The 22,395-nt window shown below is 40.8% G+C and overlaps 1 protein-coding gene across 1 annotated transcript; it reads right to left on the bottom strand.

The window, feature by feature from the left end:
* Positions 1 to 3,328: 3,328 nt before the first annotated feature.
* On the bottom strand, positions 3,329 to 4,560 carry LOC130868339 (uncharacterized). Its single transcript, XM_057760597.1, has 2 exons — positions 4,532 to 4,560; positions 3,329 to 4,001 (listed from the first exon to the last, which is right to left on the bottom strand). Exons 1-2 carry the CDS (start codon positions 4,558 to 4,560, stop codon positions 3,329 to 3,331), a joined length of 702 nt encoding a protein of 233 aa, XP_057616580.1.
* Between the last annotated feature and the right edge of the window lie 17,835 nt (positions 4,561 to 22,395).

The following is a 22,395-nucleotide window of genomic DNA, read 5'->3' as shown; positions in this document are numbered from 1 at the left end:
ATCCTCTCCTTCTCTCTCCCCATCTCCCCTCCCCTCCACCCCACCCCCACCCCCACCCCATGCTCCCAACCCTTGCCTGGCAATCTTGTCTACTTCCAATATCCAGGAGGATAAATATATGTTTTTCTTTGGGTTCAGCTTCTTATTTAGCTTCTCTAGGATCGCGAATTATAGGCTCAATGTCCTTTGTTTATGGCTAGAATCCACTTATGAGTGAGTACCTACTATATTCATCTTTTGGGTCTGGGTTCTCTCACTTAGTAAAGTGTTTTCTATTTCCATCTATTTGCACACAAAATTCAAGGTGTTTTTCCACTGAGTAGAACTCTAAAGTTTATATGTTCCACACCTTCTTTATCCATTCTTCTTTTGAGGAGCACCTAAGTTGTTTCCAGGTTCTGGCTATTACAAACAGTGCTGCTATGAACATAATTGAGCAAATGCTTTTGTAGTATGATTGGGCATCTCTTGGGTATAGTCCCAAGAGTGGAATTGTTGGATTCTGAGGTAGGTTACCCTCAGTTGCCTGTGATTACAATGTTCCTTAGAACACCTAGATGGATTTTGAGAACATTAAGGGAATTTGGGTCCCTATTATGGATACATCAAACATATTCCGATCTATGCAAAGTCAGCTCTATGTTTGATCAGTCTTTCTAACTTGGACTTTAAGCATGAATGCTGCCTTGGAGAATATTTTGGTGAAAACAAGATAAACTTGTCTTCCCCTTTCATTTAAAAAATACCCAGTACGTCTGGGTAGCAGTTTCATCTATCTCCACATAATTTGCATAGACTTCTTTCAAAATTACCAATTTCACATGGTAAATATTTGTCTGGGGCATGTGCCACTTGTGTCCCTGTTGCCTTCTTAGGACTGCTTCAACACACAGGGGTTAATCACCATGGCTTGTTGCCTAATGCCACTTAACAGATAGATGTTACACACTATGTTCTTTTTGGACATTTTAAATATGTTCATGTGTTAATGTACACTTGTTCCTCCTTTGATTATACCCTTGACCTTTAAGGACAGAAAGCTATCAATGTTATCAAAGCCCTTATGTTGGCCAGGTAAGTATGGGGTATCTAGGCCACTTAAGAATGATCATCGCAGCCTGGGGTGGTGGCATATAACTTTAATCCCAGTACTCAGGAGGCAGAGGCAGGCCTGTGAGTTCAAGGAAAAACTGGTCTACAAGAGCTAGTTCTAGGATAGGCTCCAAAACTACACTGAAGCCCTGTCTCAAAAAAAAAAAAAACAATCAATCAATAAATAAATAAGACTGATTATGGAGCTGCCTATGCCTCTTAACATTTCAATAACTTTCTGGGGTTCGGGAAGATTTTCCATTACACTAGCGTTCCTTGCAATCTGCAGAGACCAAACATTGTGGAGAAGATCAACAGAGATCTTAAAGAATTGTTAGCCAGGACTATCTCACAAGAGGCTAGGAGAATTCTTCATCTGGCTTTAATATAGGTACTTTTTCATATTAACTTTGTCAGTTTTGATGCCAAGGGGCTCAGCCAGGCTTGCAAGCACTGGACATTTCTGCCAAGGAGCAAACCCATGGCCATGGTGATATAGAGGAAATGCTACCTTACTACACTGCCAGTCAGCAGTTCCCTGCTAATCTATGGGAAATACATTCTTGTGTTTTTCATCAGAGTACCATAATGCCAATATGCGTCCTTTCACAAAGAGATGGATCAGCTTGCTTTCACAAAGGTGGGGATAACCCAGAATTGGTATGTATATCCTCCCTTTTCTTGCTCTCATTGCACAACAATAAATTGATTTTTTAGGGGAAGAGGCTATAGATTTGAAAATTCATGTTTTTGGAAAAGATTTCTCATAATATATAAAAGCTATTTGATCCTTCCTGGATGCTCACATATGCATTAGTTGGCGGTTGGTATTGTGAATTCTTATGCTATTTAAATATCTCCTGGTTGTCAATGACAGGTAATGTTTGGCAGGACAACCTACGATAGGCACAGTTTCGTTATTGCACTCTCCTGAAGCATGGTCAACAAGGCCTGAGCAAAGAGTTCTGGATCCCTCTGATCATGCATGCAATAAAGAAAATGGGGAGATAGTAGGAAGTGAAAGTCTACCAGGCCAAAAAGGAGCTAAAATGGAGTATACCTGCTGCTGTCAGAGGTCTTGATCATGCCTAGCAAATGAGGAGCAACCACACAATACTGCCTGAGAGTCTGTAAATAGGAGCTATCAGAAATCCTGATCTTAAAAAAAAAAAAGAAAAAGAAATCCTGATCTTGCCTAGCCAGTGAGCAGTGACCATGTGATATCAACAGATCAGAATGCCTCAGTGCTGGGAGTATATGAATGCCCCCCCCCCGTTGTTAAATAAATGAGTCTGTTGTATGCCTTCTACCTGCCTTCTGGTGTCTGAAACACAGACATTATGCCTTATCACCCTCTCCTCCAAAGAAAGCATTAGAGTTCAGCTACAGGAGAGGACCAAAGTGAAAATAAGTAATAGAGAAACACTGCTTTTCACTTACAACCAGGAACAACATAATGATTCAGAAGCTCTCCTGGAAATACAGATGCTAAATTTCAGACACCAGCTCTCTCTTCCATCTCTCCATTCTGGAGAGAATATTTCTTTGTTTCAGTTGGTGCATGTGAGTCTTCTTTGGGATGGAATGGGTCCAGGGCATTATTAGCAGTTTAGCCATATTCAGTAGAATCCTCTAACCTTCAGAGATCATCTACACTACTGAATTGTGCCCATATCCTACCAAGTTGTTCTATACACTGATTCCCTTGCTCATCAGAGAAGACTAGAAGTGCCTGTGTATACCAATATTCCTACCAGGGCAGAAGACATCAAAGGTAGAAGCATTGTCAGTGCATATCTGACTGTCCTGCTTCCAAGAAAGCAGACCCATCGTTACTACTAAGGGTAAGAAGTACTGTTCTGCTCTCCATACACATGAAGGCTTACCTGATACATACTTATGCTCCTGTGTATTGTATTTTATTTTTTAACAGCAAAGTTCTCACCTTAGGGTTGGTTCTTTGATTTATGTCATTCTCATTTCATCAGTACCCTTTCTTGCCATAGGGAGTTGGCACTATCTGAAAACATATTTCATGCAGAGTTTGGCATGTGACTACCTTTAAAGAAGGGAACACATTCAGTAGGTAGAAGAAGATACAAACTTGAGACACAGCCCCCAAATCAAAGTGATATTTTATTTGAAATAAGTAAAATATTGCAAGAGCATCAATGTGGTTGTAGGAAATTTGAGCAGTGAGTTACATGGCACATTTGCCAAGGCCATATCTCTGATTTCAGATCTTTTGATCAGCCTGTTTGGAAACATGCTGGACATTTGGGTTACTCTGTAGTTTCAATGACCTTATTTCAAAGAGGAACATAATTATAGCAAGGAGTGACAGAGCGGTTGTCATGACCCCTAGGGAGAACACATGAGTGTGATGTTTCTTCATAAGGGCTACTTTGTTAACAGGAAAGGTGGCTGGAAAATCAAGAGTGGTTTTGCCATAAAGATCTGTTACATGGTTCCAGGTCACAGAAAGAACTGTACAAAGGCTGCTGAGAACCAGAATTAAGACACAGAACTTGTAGCAGAGTATCTCAATATCAGGGACTGAAGCTTTGATAATTCGGACCTTAATGATTGCTGAGCTAAAAATCAACACAACAGGTTTTATCAACATAGCCAGTAAGATCAAGCTCTGTGCACATCGAAATTCGGGTGAAATGGTCCAGGTCGCGTTGATAGGGCTATGCACCAGAATCCTGGTCACAGAACCAGAGATGTTAAACTCCTGATGGTAATAAGCTTCCCAGAGTCCGAAGTACACCAACTGAACAACCTTACTGTTGAATTCCCAAAGGCGCCAGTATCGACTGCTTGCGAGGATTATTCCAAATCCTGAAGATAAGAGGCTGCAAAGGAAGCCGGTCAGTCTGAAAATCCACTCCTTCACCTGTGAAAATCTGGAGAAGAGATGGAACAAGTAGTGTCAATCCGGAAAAATAAAGGAAGGGCAGAAAGAAGAATGAGTCAAGGTATACAGAGTATTACGTATTCATACCTTGCCTATGCTGTCTCAAAATTATATTGAACTGATATAGATGGGGTCTACACACAAGTTAAGTATGCATACACAGCCTTAAAATCTATGACTGTGGCAGAAGCTTCCATTGTAAGATATTTTGGGTGATCATTTCACGGCATCCTTCAAAGACCACTGTTTTCCATTGTTGGCTAGTAATCAATACTTGGAGTAAGAGTTGAAATACTAATTTGCAGTATAATTTAAGGTGATGCTGACTGCATCCCTTTTGGCAAACAGAACAATTGCAAATACCTTTAATTATTGTTCCACAGAGAAGAGTGCTCAAGTTTTTGTAGTGGATTATTGGCAGAATGTGAAGCTGCCCTTGTCTGAACCACAAGAGTAGAAACAAACTTTTTGTAAAGAACCAAGTAGATAGCCTTCATATAGCATACGTTATGTTGTTACCTTTTTGTGTTAGGAGTGAAGTGATCCATTTGGAAGATGACAATATCACAAATCTTCCTCGTTTGGACTAGAAGTACTGTTCAGAGAGGTAGTCACAAGAAATGGTGAAGCACCTGAGTGGAAGAAGTTCAGTTAGGCACATGTTTCTGCTTAGCACAATGCCTTGTTGACTGGTGGGTTCTCACAAACTTTTGAATTCACAGAATTTGCTTTGCTTAGAGCATACTTTAAACATTACAGGATATTAGTAACCCTCCCGTGATAACAAAACAATTATTATTCTCATTTTGTATGTAGGGAAATATCAGAGACACTAATTCTTATTTTCAAACTTCTGTGAGTACTCAAATAGATGGGCAGTACAGTCCCTGGAGACTTATTCACTTGGGTCTTCCTATCAATTTTGATGTCCATCAGGATTTACTCAAATGGAAAATATCTACAAAAATACCTTAATCGGTAGGTGTGTCACAGGCCTTCTTTGGTATTCTCTGTCCTAGTATAGTGAAGGTGATCAATGAAAACAGCCCGGGAAAACATAAAATTCTTACCTTTTTATCTCTCTTATAGCAAGTCCACATGTTAACAACTGCAGATCTTCAGAAAAATAAGTAACTATGCACATTCTTATGTTTCCATGACTACTTGGGCTAGGTGAATGTTCCTGAGTAATGATAAGGTTCCAAGGGGCACACGTGAAATTCTAGAGGGAAGTATTTAGAATTAGTTTCTTACCAAGTCATGCATCATTACTTATTAGTTACTTATTAATACCCCATGAAACCCATTATAGTTTATCAACTTGATAATATCTGGAATTTACTAAAACCCAAAGGAGTGCACATATATGTGGGGGATTTTTTTTCTTCATTAAATGTTTGGAGTTCACAGACCAATTTCTATTCTAGATCTTCTATTGTAGCAGATACAACTTTACTACAGATATCTTGTGATGATCTGGACTGCTCTTTGTGCTGGGGCCTATGTAAGAGACATACAAATAACTTTGATTTCTTGTCTTCTTACTCTCACTCTCACTATCCAGTCCATACCTTCACTTACATTACAGCTTACTTCTTCAGTATTTCAACACATACTGAAGACATACTGGAACATGCAGTCTTTTTGACTTAATAACTACAGGATTTATGAACTTTCTTTGGAAAAAGCACCTGTTGGACTAGTTGGATGACAATATTAGTCATTATAATACATCACCTAGATAGATGATAGATAGATAGATGATAGATAGATAGATAGAAACAGTCATATAATCATAATAATCATATACATACATACACACGCACACATACACACACACACACACACACACACACACATATATATATATATATATATCATATAAGTCCTGAACTTCTACAGTACCTTGTCCAATAAATATTTTAGTATTAGGGGTTGTCCAAGAGCAATAGAAATATGAGGATAATTTGTTTCAGTGTTTGGAACAGGCTTTCCAATTTTCTACCCCTATAATTACTGAAACCTCTCCAATTACTGACCTCTCATGGTAGCTCAGAGAGAAACAAAATCCCATATTATGAGAGTACAAAGACACCAATGCATTTGATTATCTTGATTCAATAGTTGTGAGGGGAAAAGGTTTTGGTTACACTATATATAATTTTTTAAACATTTTGAAAAAAATGTGGAAAATTATTATGATAATAAGTTGTTCTTAGTAACTCTGAATAAATTGACAAAGAAAAGAAATGAATCCAGTGGTAAAACTGCATAGCTCCAGTTGACATAGACATGTTAAAGGTATCAAACCTAGGCCTGGATTAAAATCTTAATTTGCATAACAAGAGAACTTATGTTAAAAAATCAAATTAATTCTTTCATTCTAAGGTTACCTGAAATATAGCAAAAATTCAAGTCATGGCCTGAGAATGTGTTAATTATTAAAGTAGGATCATTATTTGGTAAGAATGAGACCCAGTATCTTGGGATATGAATGAACTCACATAATCTCAAGGATTTATCTCACCTGGAGCAGTTGTCTTTCCATCATCAGTAGAATATGCACTCACATCCTCACCCAGGAGATGCTGGCATTTCTGCCTTTGACTGAGGAATTAAATTGTCATTGTTTGCTAAATCAGCAGTGAGTTTCTCTGAAAGAAATGCCAGGGAAGACAACACTCATTTCCCTCAGTGCCAAAATAATTGCCTCTACACCTCTTACCAGACATAAAGCAAAGCAGGCTCCTGGAAGGGTAGTAGACAGTGTAGTCCATGCAGAAGTATGATATACTACTAAAGAGCTAAAGAGTTTGCAAACTCATTCAAGCATAAGTCTGGCAAATACGTGTAGGAATGAATTTAAACATGTGGTATAATGACAGAAGGAACTTAAAATTGGATCTGAATGGGTTTCCTGATATGGAAAATCTAAATGGTAATTTAAGGCTAAATATGATGACTCTCATAGCTTTAAAAAAATTGTCACAAGTTTGTTTCAGTGATTGATTGAATCATTAGTCCAAAAATTGCACAGTTAAAAGTCATTGAAGATGTCTGCTATCCATTGGCTTAGGCTTGTTTTAGGTTTTTTAAGGATCATGGAAATTTCAATGCTAGAGTGAATGCACTGTGCAAAACCTCATCCTTCAAAATGAGGTGGCCCAAATGACACTGATCCTGTATGACTAAAAGTTGTGAGAGAGCAGGGTTGGAGACTCTGTTCTTCAGTTCGATTAATTAAATGCAACGTGTTTAATTGGGCACCAAAGTATATGGGGTCTGGTGACAGAACTAAATTGCCCAAAAAAGGTGAATGCATATATTGTAATGGGCAGTATAGACAAAACAATGTTCGTAATGACCTGTACCATAATTTTCAGCAACAGAAAGGTGAATTTAATGGTGACATTATTTGTATGGATCTTTAATGCTGGCTAAATAATCATGGTGTTTCCAGACATGAAATAGTTAGAAAGCTATTGACCATTTATTTGACATGTATATGAAGAAAACTACCATTTAATAGAAGAAAATGTTCCAATGGACCGTGGCAAAAGAAGATCTCAACTCATTAACCAATATCCAGACTTCAACCAGTTTGCAGACCAAGAACCCCTTGAATAAAGAAAGGACAGCCAGTTTCCTGAGGAAAGACCTTAATAAAATACCTAAGAGTTTTACACTTAGCCTTTCTCCAGACCTTCTTCAGAGAGATCTGAGGCATTTTTTAAGGGTAGCTGTACACTGGGGAAGCAAAAACAATTAGACTTTACAGGATCTATTGGACACCATTTCTGAATTGATGCTGATTCCAATAGTCACCACAAAACACTGAAGCTTCTCAAGCCTTTTGAAACAAGCAACTCCATCATATTTTAGATGACAGATACAGAGCTGCAGTATGCAGAGTTTACCCTGAAGGTTTAGGTTTACCTTTGCTCTTAACATTCCTTTCTGTGTTCAGAATCATCACATTTACAATTAAAATAATTTCACTTAACTATAAGTTATTAAAAGTGTGAATTTCATTTTACCTTTAAAAAGCTGATGCTTGCAACACTGTGCCAAGTCTCCAAAGATGCTAGAATTTTTGATTGTCTTGGTACTTTTAAAAATTATGAAAGATGTTAGAAGTGGAAAAAACTTTTTTGTAATTGAAAATGCCTTTGATCCTATGGACACAAAGAATGGGCTGTTATGTCTTATGGTTGATATAATTAGCATCACTGTGACGGGTCAGTGGGTTTGGGATTGTGACAGCAATATGAAGAATTTGAATTTGATTCCAGGTGTCAAAACACAGAAAAGGAATGAAATACTAAAATATGGTCTGGGTAACTTTGAATAATGTAGACAATGTAACCTGACTACTTAAAGGAGGTGTGTTATTTGGTTCCTGGTTGTCCTCCCCCTATCCAAGAGCATTGTAACAGGTACATGCTGTCAAAATCTCCTAGTGTGTTACCTCAGAGACAAGCCTTTCCACGGAAGGATATGTAGGTCAGGGAAAATCCAAAATAAGATAAGCCTGTGTGCAACACGTAGGACCCTCAGTAAACTTCAGATAGATGGAGATAAAGTTCTCCATGAACAATTTGATCTTCTAAGGAATACTCTTTCCATCAGGCCACAGGCAGTAAAAAGCTATGTAAGCAGTCATGATTTACCTGTTGCCAAATCTCAGGGTAATCTGAGAAAAATAGGTGTGCAGTAAATCCTTTTTCCAAGCAAATTGATCTCAATGCTTACTGACAATGGTATTGGAAAAGCTTCTTGTTGATGGCCAACATGAACCTGTTGAGTCTAGTAAATAAATTTCATGTGAGAGAGCAGTGAGTGCCTGACTAGAGGGCAGGCCTCAAGGTCTCCGCCAGGGAATGCGGGCCCCTGCTGTTGGGCCTGCAGGGTCTGCTGTGCTCTCCTGGACCTGCTCTGCCTGCCTCCTACTTCCCTTGGTCCCTGGCTCATTGGGCTACCGGGAGTCCCTGTGTAGGTGCTGAGAAGTCCCATCTGGACAGGTGAGTGTGTGCTATCCTGGGGTGGACTGTCACGGTAGAGAGCACAAACGCCCCTCCCCCAGCTCCTGCTGCAGGGCTTTCTTTCCTACACACGTGCCCCCACCCCCACCCCCAAGCCTGCCTTGTCTGCAAGGTCCTTTACTGTGGAACAGCATCCTGCCCGCTCACTAAGGCTACCAACCCAGAGCAGTGAGTGCCTGACTAGAGGGCAGGCCTCAAGGTCCCCGGCAGGGAACTCGGGCCCCTGCTGCTGGGCCTGCAGGGTCTGCTGTGCTCTCCTGGACCTGCTCTGCCTGCCTCCTACTTCCCTTGGTCCCTGGCTCATTGGGCTACCAGGAGTCCCTGTGTAGGTGCTGAGATGTTCCATCTGGACGGGTGAGTGTGTGCTATCCTGGGGCGGACTGTCCAGACAGAGAGCACAAACCCCCCTACACTAAGGCTACCCAACCAGAGCAGTGAGTGCCTGCCTAGTGGGCAGGCCTCAACAACCCCCGAAAGGGAGCACAGGCACGTCCAGCTTATACCGCAGTGTTGCCTGTGTTCTACTCGACCCTGCCCTACACCTTGCATTCGGCCTTCTTTCCACGGGTCATTGGAATACCAGGCATCCCTGTTTTGGTGTTGAGGAGTTTATCTGCAAGGGAACGGTTCCTGCCCCTACACTGAGGAGATACACCCAGAGAGTTAGTCACAGCAAAGACTGGTCCAAGACACCAGGCCCCTCCTGGCTCCATTTGAAGGAAGAGATGGGCAGGCGCCAATGCAAGAATTCCCCCAACAACTTGAAAGGCAATGTGACATCACCAGAATCCAGGAATCCCGAAATAAGAAGTGTACACCCTAACCCAGAAGAATTAGAAGAATTCGACTCAAAAGTGAAATATATGAAAATAATAGAGGACCTTAAACAGGAGGTGAAAAACTGCCATAATCAATTAGAGATTACAAACAAAAAGGTAGAGGAAATGAATAAATCAAAGATACCCAAGAAAAACAAGAGAAACAAGAAAAAGTAATCAAACAGGTAAGGGAAACGGTTCAAGACTTGAAGAATGAAGTGGAAGTAATAAAGAAAACACAAACCGAGGAAAGGATGGAGATGGAAAATTTGGATAAACGAACAGGAAGTACAGAGACAAGTACCACCAACAGATTACAAGAGATAGAAGAAAGAATCTCAGACACTGAAGATACCATAGAGAAAATAAACACTCTGATCAAAGAAAACAGCATAACCAACAAATTCTCATCATAAAACATTCAGGAAATCTGGGACACAATAAAAAGACCAAACCTAAGAATAATAGGGATAGAAAAAGGAGAAGTACAGCTCAATGGTCCAGAAAATATATTTAATAAAATTATAGAAGAAAACTTTCCCAACCGTAAAAAAGATATTCCTTTGAAGGTCCAAGAAGTATACAGAACACCGAATCGACTGGATCAAAAAAAAAAAATCTAGTCATCATATAATAATCAAAACACAAAACATACAGAATAAAGAAAGAATATTAAGAGCTGCAAAGGAAAAAGGTCAAGTTACCTATAAAGGTAAACTATCAGACTTACACCTGATTTCTCTATGGAAACCATAAAAGCCAGAAGGTCCTGGATAGATGTACTGCAGAAACTAAGAGACCATGGATGCAAGCCCAGACTACTATACCCAGCCAAGCTTTCGTTCACTATAAATGGAGAAAACAAAATTTTCCAGGATAAAAACAAATTTAAACAATACGTAGCCACAAATCCAGCCCTACAGAAAGTAATAGAAGGAAAATCACAAACCAAGGAGTCCAACAATGCCCACAATAACTCAGACATCTAATGACCTTTCACCAGCACAACTTGAAGAAGGGAAACACACAAACTCTACTACAGAAAGAAAAAGAAAGAAAGAAAGAAAGAAAGAAAGAAAGAAAGAAAGAAAGAAAGAAAGAAAGAAAGAAAGAAAAAATGACTGGAGTTAACAACCACTGGTCATTAATATCACTTAATATCAATGTACTCAACTCACCTATAAAGAGGCACAGGCTAAGAGATTGGATTTGAAAACAGGATCCAACATTCTGCTGCTTACAAGAAACACACCTCAACCACAAAGACAGACATCTACTCAGAGTAAAGGGCTGGGAAAAGGTTTATCAAGCAAACGGACCAAAGAAACAAGCAGGTGTGGCCATACTAATTTCTAAGAAAGTTGACTTCAAACTAAAATCAATCAAAAGAGATGAAGAGGGACATTTTTTACTCATAACAGAAACAATTCATCAGGATGAAGTCTCAATCCTGAATATATATGCCCCTAATATAAAAGCACCCACTTATGTAAAAGAAACGTTACTAAAACTCAAGGCAGTCATCATACCACACACACAAATAGTAGGAGATTTCAACACTCCTCTCTCACAAATGGACAGGTCAATCAGACAGAAACCTAACAGAGAAATAAGAGGATTAAGGGGGAACAGTTTCCTGCCCAACCCAAAGCAGTGAGAGCCTGACTAGAGGGCAGGCCTCAAGGTCCCTGCCAGGGAACACGGGCCCCTGCTGCTGGGGCTGCAGTGTCTGCTGTACTCTCATGGACCTGCTCTGAGTGCCCTCCATTTCCCTTGGCCCCTGGCTCATCGGGGCTACCAGGAGTCCCTCTGTAGGTGCTGAGAAGTCCCATCTGGACAGGTGAGTGTGTGCTATCCTGGGGTGGACTGTCACGGTAGAGAGCACAAACGCCCCTCCCCCAGCTCCTGCTGCAGGGCTTTCTTTCCTACACACGCGCCCCCACCCCCACCCCCAAGCATGCCTTGTCTGCAAGGTCCTTTGCTGTAGAACAGTTTCCTGCCCTTTCACTAAGGCTACCAACCCAGAGCAGTGAGTGCCTGACTTGAGTGCAGGCCTCAAGGTCTCCGCCAGGGAATGCGGGCCCCTGCTGCTGGGGCTGCAGTGTCTGCTGTGCTCTCCTGGACCTGCTCTGCCTGCCCCCTACTTCCCTTGGTCACTGGCTCATTGGGGCTACCAGAAGTCCCTGTGTAGGTGCTGAGAAGTTCCATCTGGACGGGTGAGTGTGTGCTATCCTGGGGCAGACTGTCCAGGTAGAGAGCACAAACCCCCCTACACTAAGGCTACCCAACCAGAGCAGTGAGTGCCTTCCTAGCGGGCAGGCCTCAGCAACCCCCGAAAAAGAGCACAGGCACCTCCAGCTTATACTGCAGTGTCACCTGTGTTCTACTTGACCCCGCCCTACACCTTGCATTTGGCCTTCTTTCCATGGGTCATTGGAATACCAGGCATCCCTGTTTTGGTGTTGAGGAGCTCATCTGCAAGGGAACAGTTCCTGCCCCTACACTGAGGAGATACACCCAGAGAGTTAGTCACAGCAAAGACTGGTCCAAGACACCAGGCCTCTCCTGGCTCCATTTGAAGGAAAAGATGGGCAGGCGCCAATGCAAGAATTCCCCCAACAACTTGAAAAGCAACGTGACATCACCAGAATCCAGGAATCCTGAAATGAGAAGTGTACATGCTAATCCAGAAGAATTAGAAGAATTCGACTCAAAAGTGAATTACATGAAAATAATAGAGGACCTTAAACAGGAGGTGAAAAACTGCCATAATCAATTAGAGATTACAAACAAAAAGGTAGAGGAAATGAATAAATATCTCAAAGATACCCAAGAAAACCAAAAGAAACAAGAAAAAGTAATCAAACAGGTAAGGGAAACAGTTCAAGACTTGTAGAATTAAGTGGAAGTAATAAAGAAAACACAAACCGAGGGAAGGATGGAGATGGAAAATTTGGATAAACGAACAGGAACTACAGAGACAAGTACCACCAACAGATTACAAGAGATAGAAGAAAGAATCTCAGACACTGAAGATACCATAGAAAAAATAAACTCTCTGATCAAAGAAAACAGCATAACCAACAAATTCGCATCACAAAATATTCAGGAAATCTGGGACACAATAAAAAGACCAAACCTAAGAATAATAGGAATAGAAGAAGGAGAAGAAGTACAGCTCAATGGTCCAGAAAATATATTTAATAAAATTATAGAAGAAAACTTTCCCAACCTTAAGAAAGATATTCCTTTGAAGGTCCAAGAAGCATACAGAACACTGAATCGACTGGATCAAAAAAAAAAAAATCTCCTCGTCATATAATAATCAAAACACAAAACATACAGAATAAAGAAAGAATATTAAGAGCTGCAAAGGAAAAAGGTCAAGTTACCTATAAAGGTAAACCTATCAGATTTACACCTGATTTCTCTATGGAAACCATGAAAGCCAGAAGGTCCTGGATAGATGTGCTGCAGAAACTAAGAGACCGTGGATGTAAGCCCAGACTACTGTACCCACCCAAGCTTTCGTTCACTATAAATGGAGAAAACAAAATTTTCCAGGATAAAAACAAATTTAAACAATACGTAGCCACAAATCCAGCCCTACAGAAAGTAATAGAAGGAAAATCACAAACCAAGGAGTCCAACAATGCCCACAATAACTCAGACATCTAATAACCCTTCACCAGCACAACTTGAAGAAGGGAAACACACAAACTCTACTACCAAAAGAAAGAAAGAGAGAAAGGAAAAAAATGACCGGAGTTAACAACCACTGGTCATTAATATCACTTAATATCAATGTACTCAACTCACCTATAAAGAGGCACAGGCTAAGAGATTGGATTTGAAAACAGGATCCAACATTCTGCTGCTTACAAGAAACAAACCTCAACCACAAAGACAGACATCTACTCAGAGTAAAGGGCTGGGAAATGGTTTATCAAGCAAACGGACCTAAGAAACAAGCAGGTGTGGCCATAATAATATCTAAGAAAGTTGACTTCAAACTAAAATCAATCAAAAGAGATGGAGAGGGACATTTTTTACTCATAACAGGAACAATTCACCAGGATGAAGTCTCAATCCTGAATATATATGCCCCTAATATAAAAGCACCCACTTATGTAAAAAAAAAAACGTTACTAAAAGTCAAGGCAGTCATCAAACCACACACACTAATAGTAGGAGATTTCAACACTCCTCTCTCACCAATGGACAGGTCAATCAGACAGAAACCTAACAGAGAAATAAGAGGATTAAGGGAGGTAATGAATCAAATGGACTTAACAGACATCTATAGAACATTCCACTCAAATAAGAAAGAATATACCGTCTTCTCTGCAGCTCATGGAACCTTCTCGAAAATAGACCACATACTCGGTAACAAAGCAAACTTACACAGTTACAAAAAAATATTAGTAACCACCTGTGTCTTATCAGATCACCATAGATCAAAGTTAGAATTCAACAACAATGCTATCCCCGGAAAGCATATGAACTCATGGAAACTGGACAGTCAACTACTGAACCACACCTGGGTCAAGGAAGAAATAAAGAAAGAAATTAAAGTCTTTCTTGAATTCAATGAAAACGAAGACTCAACATACTCAAACCTATGGGACATTATGAAAGCAGTCCTGAGAGGAAAGTTCATAGCATTAAGTGCCCACTTAAAGAAAACGGAGACAGCACACATTAGAGACTTAAAAGCCCACCTGAAAGCTTTAGAAAAAAAAGAAGCAGACTCACCTAGGAGAAGTAGAAGACTGGAAATAATCAAATTGAGGGCTGAAATCAACAAAATAGAAACACAGAAAACAATCCAAAGAATCAATGAAACAAAAAGCTGGTTCTTGGAGAAAATCAACAAGATTGATAAACCCCTATCCAAACTAATCAAACGGCAGAGAGAGAATACGCAAATTAACAAAATCAGAAACGAAAAGGGAGACATAACCACAGACACAGAGGAAATTCAGAGAATCATTAGATCTTACTACAAAAACCTGTATGCCACAAAATTGGAAAATGTAAAAGAAATGGACACTTTTTTAGATAAGTACCATATACCAAAGTTAAACCAGGACCAGGTGAACAATCTAAATAGACCTGTTAGTTGCGAAGAATTAGAAGTTGTTATAAAAAACCTCCCCACCAAAAAAAGCCCAGGTCCAGATGGCTTCAATGCAGAATTCTACCAGAACATCCAAGAAGACCTAATACCTATACTCCTTAGTGTATTTCACAATATTGAAACAGAGAAGTCATTGCCAAATTCCTTTTATGAAGCTGAAGTTACTCTGATACCAAAACCACACAAAGACACAACCAAGAAAGAAAACTACAGGCCAATCTCACTCATGAACATCCATGCAAAAATACTCAATAAAATTCTGGCAAACCAAATCCAAGAACACATTAGAAAAAATATCCATTATGATCAAGTAGGCTTCATCCCAGAGATGCAGGGCTGGTTCAACATACGAAAATCTATCAATGTAATCCATCATATAAATAATCTGAAAGAAAAAAAAACATATGATCATTTCATTCGATGCGGAAAAAGCATTTGACAAAATTCAACATCCCTTTATGATAAAGGTCTTAGAGAGATTAGGGATACAAGGGTCATACCTAAATATAATTAAAGCTATATACAGCAAGCCGACAGCTAATATCAAATTAAATGGAGAGAAACTTAAAGCCATCCCACTAAAATCAGGAACACGCCAAGGCTGTCCACTCTCTCCATACCTCTTCAATATAGTTCTCGAAGTTTTAGCAATAGCAATACGACAACATAAAGGGATAAAGGGGATTCAAATTGGAAAGGAAGAAGTTAAACTTGCATTATTTGCAGATGATATGATAGTGTACATGAGCGACCCCAAAAACTCCTCCGAAGAACTCCTACAGCTGATAAACGCCTTTAGTAATGTGGCAGGATACAAGATCAACTCCAAAAAATCAGTCGCCCTCTTATACACAAAGGATATGGAAGCAGAGAGAGAAATAAGAGAATCAACACCTTTCACGATAGCCACAAACAGCATAAAATATCTTGGGGTAACTCTAACCAAGGAAGTGAAAGATCTATTTGACAAAAACTTTAAGGCATTGAAGAAAGAAATTGAAGAGGATACCAGAAAATGGAAGGATCTCCCTTGCTCTTGGATTGGGAGAATCAACATAGTAAAAATGGCAATTCTACCAAGGGCAATTTATAGATTCAATGCAATCCCCATTAAAATCCCATCAAAATTCTTCACAGATCTTGAAAGGACAATAATCAACTTTATATGGAGAAACAAAAAACCCAGGATAGCCAAAACAATCTTATGCAATAAAGGAACTTCTGGAGGCATTACCATCCCTGACTTCAAACTCTATTACAGAGCTACAGTAATGAAAACAGCGTGGTACTGGCATAAAAACAGAGAAGTCGACCAATGGAATCGTATAGAAGACCCGGATTTTAACCCACAAACCTATGAACAACTGATTTTCGATAAAGGAGCTAAAAGTATACAATGGAAGAAAGAAAGCATCTTCAACAAATGGTGCTGGCACAATTGGATGTCAACCTGTAGAAGAATGAAAATAGACCCATATCTATCACCATGCACAAAACTCAAGTCCAAATGGATCAAAGACCTCAATATCAATCTGAACACACTGAACCTGATAGAAGAGAAAATGGGAAGTACCCTACAACATATGGGCACAGGAGATCGCTTCCTATATATCACCCCAGCAGCACAGACATTAAGGGCAACATTGAATAAATGGGACCTCCTGAAACTGAGAAGCTTCTGTAAAGCAAAGGACACTGTCATTAAGACAAAAAGGCAGCCTACTGACTGGGAGAAGATCTTCACCAACCCCGCAACAGACAAAGGTCTGATCTCCAAAATATATAAAGAACTCAAGAAACTAGACTTTAAAAGGATAATTAACCCAATTAAAAAATGGGGCACTGAACTGAACAGAGAATTCTCATCAGAAGAAGTTAAAATGACCAAAAGATACTTAAGGTCATGCTCAACCTCCTTAGCGATCAGAGAAATGCAAATCAAAACAACTTTGAGATATCATCTTACACCTGTCAGAATGGCTAAAATCAAAAACACTAAGGATAGCCTTTGCTGGAGAGGTTGTGGAGAAAGGGGTACCCTCATCCATTGCTGGTGGGACTGCATACTTGTGCAACCACTTTGGAAATCAGTGTGGCGGTTTCTCAGAAAAATTGGGATCAACCTACCCCTGGACCCAGCAATAGCACTCTTGGGAATATACCCAAGAGATGCCCTATCATATGACAAAAGCATTTGTCCAACTATGTTCATAGCAGCATTATTTGTAATAGCCAGAACCTGGAAGCAACCTAGATGCCCTTCAATGGAAGAATGGATGAAGAAAGTGTGGAATATATACACATTAGAGTACTACTCTGCGGTAAAAAACAATGACTTCTCGAATTTTGCATGCAAATGGATGGAAATAGAAAATACGATCCTGAGTGAGGTAACCCAGACCCAAAAAGAAGAACATGGGATGTACTCACTCATAATTGGTTTCTAGCCATGGATAGGGGCCACTGAGTCTATAATTTGTGATCCTAAAGAAGCTAAACAAGAGGGTAAACCCTAGGAAAAACATATAGATATCCTCCCAGCTATGGGAAATAGACATGACTGATGGGCAAAAAATTGGAATCTTGGGGGTGGGGTGGGATGGGGATGAGGGGTGATGGGGAGAGAAAAGTGTGAAGGAGAGGATGAGGGGAACTGGGGGAATCGGGGTGATTGTGGATAAAGGAAGGTTGGATAGGGGAGCAGGGAAACTCATACCTTAGGTAAGGGAGCCACCTAAGGGTTGGCAAGAGACTTCAACTTGGAATGGCTACCAGATGCCCAGGGCAATGTCCCCAGTTAGTTCATTGGGGCACCTGAGGTTAGGGAACCTGAAATGAACCTATCCTATAATCATACTGATGAATATCTTGCATATCGCCATAGAACCTTCATCTAGCGATGGATGGAGATAGAGACAGAGACCCACACTGGAGCACCAGACTGAGCTCCCAAGGTTATAATGAGGAGCAGAAGGAGAGAGAACATAAACAAGGAAGTCAGGACCATGAGGGGTGCACCCAACCACTGAGACAGTGGGGCCGATCTATTGGGAGCTCACCAAGGCCAGCTGAACTGCTACTGAAAAAACATGGGATAAAATCGGACTCTCTGAATGTGGCGGACAATGAGAGCTGACGAGAGGCCAAGGATAATGGCACAGGAACTTTCATCTGGCGATAGATCGAGAGAGAGACAGAGACCCAAATTGGAGCAACGGTCTGAGCTCTTAAGGTCCAAATGAGGAGCAGAAGGAGGGAGAACATGAGCAAGGAAATCAGGACCACGAGGCGTGCACCCACCCACTGTGACAGTGGAACTGATCTATTGTGAGCTCTCCAAGGCCAGCTGGACTGGGACTGAATAAGCATGGGTTGAAACTGGACTCTCTGAACATGGCGGACAATGAAGGCTGATGAGAAGCCAAGGACAATGGCACTAGGTTTTGATCCTAATACATGAACTGGCTTTGTGGGAGCTTAGCCTGTTTGGATGCTCACCTTCCTGGGCCTGGAGGGAAGTGGGAGGACCTTGGTCTTCCTGTAGGGCAGGGAATTTGGACTGCTCTTCAGTATCGAGAGGGAGGGGGAATGGACTGGGGGGAGGAGAAGAGGAGTAGGGATGGGGGAGGGGAGTGGGGGGAGGGGCAATGTGTGGGAGGAGGGGGAGGGAAATGGGAAACGGGGAGCAGTTGGAAATTTTAATTAAAAAAGAATAAAAAAAAGAAACAAAAAAAAAAAGAAGTGACTGGTAATTAAGAATTGAAAGGGGGGGGCTGGAGAGATGGCTCAGAGATTAAGAGCACTTGCTACTCTTTCAGAGGTACTGAGCTCAATTCCCGGCAACCATATGGTGACTCACAGCCATCTGGAATGGGATCAGGTGCTCTCTTCTGTCATGCAGACATGCCTGCAGGTGGAACACTATGTATATAATAAATAAATAAAGTAAAAGAAAAAAGAAAAAAAAAGGTCTTAGAGAGATTAGGAATACAAGGGTCTTTCCTAAGTATAATAAAAGCTATTTATAGCAAGCCGTCAGCTAACATCAAATTAAATGAAGAGAAACTCAAAACTATTCCACTAAAATCAGGAACACGACAAGGTTGTCCACTCTCTCCATACCTCTTTAATATAGTGCTTGAAATTCTAGCAATAGCAATAAGGCAACATAAGGGGATCAAAGGGATTCAAATTGGAAAGGAAGAAGTTAAACTTTAATTATTTGCAGACGATATGATAGTGTACATAAGCTACCCGAAAAACTCCAGCAAAGAACTCCTTCAGCTGATAAACACCTTTAGTAGCGTTGCAGGATACAAGATCAATTCCAAAAAATCAGTTGCCCTCCTATACACAAACAGAGAAGTCGATCAATGGAACCGAGTAGAAGACCCTGATTTTAACCCACAAACATGAACACCTAATTTTTGATAAAGGAGCTAAAAGTATTCAATGGAAAAAAGAGCATCTTTAACAAATGGTGCTGGCAGAACTGGTTGTCAACGTGTAGAAGAATGAAAATAGATCCATATCTATCGCCATGCACAAAACTCAAGTCCAAATGGATTAAAGACCTCAACATTAGTCTGAACACACTGAACCAGATACAAGAAAAAGTGGGAAGTACTCTACAACATATGGGTACAGGAGATCACTTCCTACGTTTATCCCCAGCAGCACAGACATTAAGGACAACATTGAATAAATGGGACCTCCTGAAACTGAGTAGCTTCTGTAAAGCAAAGGACACTGTCACTAAGACAAAAAGGCAACCCACTGACTGGGAGAAGATCTTCACCAATCCTGCAACAGACAAAGGTCTGATCTCCAAAATATATAAAGAACTCAAGAAACTAGACTTTAAAATGCTAATGAACCCAATAAAAAATTGGGGCACTGATCTGAACAGAGAATTCTCAACAGAAAAAATTCAAATGGCCAAAAGATACTTAAGGTCATGCTCAACCTCCTTAGCGTTAAGGGAAATGCAAATTAAAACAATTTTGAGATACCATCTTACACCTGTCAGAATGGCTAAAATCAAAAACACCAATCATAGCCTTTGCTGGAGAGGTTGTGGAGAAAGGGGCACACTCATTCATTGCTGGTGGGAATGCAAACTTGTACAACCACTTTGGAAATCAGTGTGGCGATTTCTCAGGAAATTTGGGATCAACCTACCCCAAGATCCAATTAATACCACTCTTGGGAATATACCCAAGAGATGCCCTATCATATGACAAAAGTATCTGTTCAACTATGTTCATAGCAGCATTGTTTGTAATAGCCAGAACCTGGAAACAACCTAGATGCTCTTCAATGGAGGAATGGATGAAGAAAGTGTGGAATATATACATATTAGAGTACTACTCAGCGGTAAAAAACAATGACATCTCGAATTTTGCGTGCAAATGGATGGAAATAGAAAACACTATCCTGAGTGAGGTATCCCAGACCCAAAAAGAGGAACATGGGATGTACTCACTCATAATCGGTTTCTAGCCATAAATAAAGGACATTGAGCATATAATTTGTGATCCTAGAGAAGATAAATAAGAAACTGAACCCAAAGAAAATCGTATAGTCATCTGCCTGGAGAGGGGAAGTAGACAAGATTGCAGGGCAAAAACTGTTAACTTGCGGGTGAGGTGGCATGGGGCAAAGGGGAAATGGGATGAGAAACATGAGAAGGGGAGGATGGGAGGAACTTGAGGGATTGGGATGGTTGGGATATAGGAAGGGTGGATACGGGAGCAACGAAGTATATATCCTAACTAAGGGAGCCATCTAGTGTTGGCAAGAGACTTGACTCTAGAGGGATTCGCAGGTGTCCAGGGAGATGTACCCAGCTGGTACCTTGTGCAACTGAGGAGAGGGAACCTGAAATGACCCTATCCTATACTGATGAATATCTTACATATCACCTTAGAACCTTCATCTGGCGATGGATCGAGGTAGAGACAGAGACTCAATTTGGAGCAACGGTCTGAGCTCTTAAGGTCCAAATGAGGTGCAGAAGGAGGGAGAACATGAGCAAGGAAATCAGGACCACGAGGGATGCACCCACCCACTGTGACAGTGGAACTGATTTATTGGGAGCCCACCAAGGCCAGCTGCTCTGGGACTGAATAAGCATGGGTTGAAACTGGACTCTCTGAGCATGGCGGACAATGAAGGCTGATGAGAAGCCAAGGACAATGGCACCTGGTTTTGATCCTAATACATGAACTGGCTTTGTGGGAGCTTAGCCTGTTTGAATGCTCACCTTCCTGGACATAGATAGAAGACCTTTGTCTTCCCGCAGGGCAGAGAATTTGGACTGCTCTTCAGTATCGAGAGGGAGGGGGAATGGTGTGGGGGGAGGAGAAGAGGAGTGGGGATAGGGGAATAGGGGAAGGGGAGTGGGGGGAGGGGCAATATTTGGGAGGAGGGGAGGGAAATGGGAAATGGGGAGCAGGTGGAAATCTTAATTAAAAAAGAATAAAAAAATTAAAAAAAATTCATGTTAGATGTATTTATGGGTGATCCATCCCAAAATTAATCTTTATATTTTGACAGTAAATACTACTGTGGTGGGTTTCAGTCCCCAGTGGCAGAGTCCACATTCAAGTAATAGGTTCCAGTTGCTTTAACAGAAATTCTTTGTAGGTTTTTTTCTATTCCCACACACTTAGTTAGAATTTTTCTGTAACACTCACTGATTTTGTTCTTGTTGTTTGCTTGTGTGTTTGTTTTGTTTTGTTTTTGACATATAATGTTTTCTGGGAATGTCCATTCAAAAATCTTTAAAAGGACTAGTGTATGTCTAAGGGTGTAGGTATTGTGTTTTTGTATTTGTGAAGTAGGTACACAGATATACAGTTTAGTATACCCAAGAGCATACATGTCTATATACAGATCCTAGAGGAAGGTATTCAGAGTGCTACTCTATCATTCTCTACCATATAGAGATACATGCGGTAATGGTCTGTCTTATCTCTTTAAGAGACAGGCCCCATCCTAACCCTCCCTGTTCTACTGAGGAAAACTGATTTTTGGCTTCTAGGCTGAGAAACTTCTTTTTCAATCTCTCACCCAAAGAGAAGCTTTGTCTCTCTTTTCCTTCTCCCCACTTGTCCGCTCCCCTCCTCATTCTCTATTTCTCTCTCTCTCTCTGGTTCTCTCTCTTTTTGTCTGCCTCTCTCTGGTCATTCCCCTTTCCCCTTCTCCCATTTCCCCTTCCCTTCCATAACCCACTAAATAAATATCCAACCCTACTTTGAATGGCATGCCTATCTGTCTCATTTTCTCTCCCTCCACACAGTTCCATGCTTTGGAATGGCTGCCTTCGTGGCCCACCAAGTCTCATGCACACTTCCCACCGCCACCTCTCAGGGAACAGAA

Source organism: Chionomys nivalis, chromosome X, assembly GCF_950005125.1.
Source record: "Chionomys nivalis chromosome X, mChiNiv1.1, whole genome shotgun sequence".
NCBI classification, from domain to species: Eukaryota; Metazoa; Chordata; class Mammalia; order Rodentia; family Cricetidae; genus Chionomys; species Chionomys nivalis.
Note: the sequence above shows the minus strand (reverse complement) of the source record. Positions and strands in the feature narration are given on the sequence as shown.